General features: G+C 40.2%; 1 protein-coding gene across 1 annotated transcript; it reads right to left on the reverse strand.

Moving 5' to 3' along the window:
• Window positions 1–1,177: 1,177 nt before the first annotated feature.
• Window positions 1,178–2,143, reverse strand: LOC100720767 (olfactory receptor 5AN6-like). The gene has a single exon (XM_003464274.3). The coding sequence runs from the start codon at window positions 2,138–2,140 to the stop codon at window positions 1,178–1,180; it is 963 nt and encodes a 320-aa protein (XP_003464322.2). The 5' UTR covers window positions 2,141–2,143.
• Between the last annotated feature and the right edge of the window lie 315 nt (window positions 2,144–2,458).

Consider the following 2,458-nt stretch of genomic DNA (forward strand, 5'->3'; position numbering starts at 1 on the left):
ACCAAGCACAAAACCTGCTAGAGTTGAGACTTCCTCTCCTGCGAAACAAGGTTTTTCCTGTAGTTTATTCTCATACCAAGGCATAGTTCACTGGTACCTTCTTCTGGCAAGAAATGAAATTTTCTTAGAAAGGCATTTCTGAACAATATTTCATGCAATATCTTTCATTGCTTAGCAACCAGCTATACTATCCTGTCTTCCATAGTAACTTTTCCATCCTGGGTATAGTATCACACACCTGTAATTTTTGCACTCAGGAGGTTAAGGCAGGGGGAGTGTCATGAATTTGAAGCCACCTGGGCTATGTGGTGAATTCAAGACCACCATAAACCATATAGTGAGGCCTTATCTTGAAAAGAAAAATCAAAACTGCAAAAAAAGAAAAAAAGAGATAAATGTAACTGTTCTGATACATAGTAATATGGTAGTCTGAAAGATTAATGTTTCTGTTTTCCAAGATACTGTCCCAGAGAAATCTCTTTGTCCATTTATTTACTAACAATTGATTCTTAAGTTCTAAAAAAATAAAAGACTAGAAATCCAAGTCCTGATATATATTGCCTTGGCAGAGAGATTGGATCAATTCTAAAATTATACTTACAGGCATGGTGGCACATGACTATAATCCCAGCACTTGAGAGGCTGAGGCAGGAGGATCGCCACGAGTTGGAGGGCCGTCTGGGCTACACAGTTAGTTCAAGTTCTGACTGAACTACATAGCAAGAACTTATCTCAAATAATAAAATAAAATAAAATACAAACACCTCTCTCCACATTCTCAATGCAATCAGTTGGAATTTGCCTAGGCAGCCTAAAGACTTGAAGTCTGAGACAAAGCAGTCCTTAAAAGGCTGTGATATGGTACCTGACAAAGATCACTCACCTTGTGCTTAGCCCCATTCTCCTTGATCTGCAGGCTTAATTTGGAAAAGGATGTATAAGGGTCCAAAACTGAAGAACTGAATGTTGCCACTTAAAAAAAAAAATAACATGATAACTGCTTTGTGAGGGTGATGTAGAACTGAGTCATCTGTCAAGGCTGAAAGGAGCCAAGAGATCTGCATGGTGCTGAACTAGTCTTAGAATTGAATGAGTCCTGTTCCAGAGTCAGGAAGGCTGAACCACATTACACACATTTATCCTGTGAAGTACAGCAGTGGTCAGCAGGGTTTATAGCCTACCAGACCTTTAATTGCCACTGAGAATAGGAAAACATTTGCTTCTTCCATCTCTTTAAGGCGTCTTTGATTTCCTTGTTCCTCAGACAATAAATCAAAGGGTTCAACATGGGAATCACCATGGTATAGAAGACTGATGCAATCTTGTCATAGCCTAGATAATTACCAGAGATGGGATGCATATTGACAAAAAGTCCTGACCCAAAGAACAGGGTGACCACTGTCAGGTGAGAAGCACAGGTGTTGAAGGCTTTGGACTTGCCTTCCACTGAGCTAATCTTCACCATGCTACCAACAATGTAAGCATAGGAGACCACGATAACTAAAACAGATGTCACACCAAAAATCACTGCAATCACAAACCTCGTGGCTTGCAGGAAAAAGGTTTCAGAGCAAGATAGGACTAATAATTGAGGAAGGTCACAAAAGAAGTGGTTGACAATGTTCGGCCCACAGAAATTGAGCTGAAGTAAAGCACACAGTTCTACCAGGGAGCCAGAGAATCCAGTCATGTAAGCTCCTACCACCATCCACACACAGACAGTGGGGGACATGATGGCTGTGTAGAGTAGGGGGTTACAAATGGCCACGTAGCGATCATAGGCCATGGCTGTCAGGAGACAGCACTCAGACAGACCCAGAGTGGAGAAGAAGAAGTACTGTGTAATGCACCCCATAGAGGAGATGGGTTTAGGCTTCTCGAAGAAGTCTGAGAGCATCTTGGGCGTTGTGGAGGTAACGTAGCAGAAATCCAAGAAGGACAAGTTGCTGAGGAAAAAGTACATTGGTGTGTGTAAGCAGGAGTCCATCCTAATCAGGATGATGAGTCCAAGGTTCCACACCACTGTTGAGAGGTAGGTCCCCAAGAAAACTACAAAAAGGATGATCCTGAGCTTGGGAAACTCTGAGAACCCTAGAAGGATGAACCTGGTGACTGTGGTATTAATCCTTTCTCCAGTCATTATCTTGGAGCATCTCACATCTGCAGAAAGGTATTCGGGTTAAAAATGGACTCTTTTAATACTATAAAATTACCTTGGTTACAATATAATTTCATAGGCTTAGACAAAAAATTACCCACAATCAACTTAATATTAACAGTATTTTAAAAATATAAAAATCATTTTGAAAACTGTTGGAAATCTCATGTCTCACATACTTTTAGTTTTTTTTTTTTTTTAGTATTTTTACACATACATACCCAGATCATTTGAGTATGGGTTGAGTTAATGATCAACTCAATGGAAAACTGGTATACTGCCAAGTTTTTGCCTTAAGTT

This window comes from Cavia porcellus, unplaced genomic scaffold, assembly GCF_034190915.1.
Source record: "Cavia porcellus strain 051 isolate PalLab524CR breed Dunkin Hartley unplaced genomic scaffold, mCavPor4.1 scaffold_17, whole genome shotgun sequence".
NCBI lineage: Eukaryota > Metazoa > Chordata > Mammalia > Rodentia > Caviidae > Cavia > Cavia porcellus.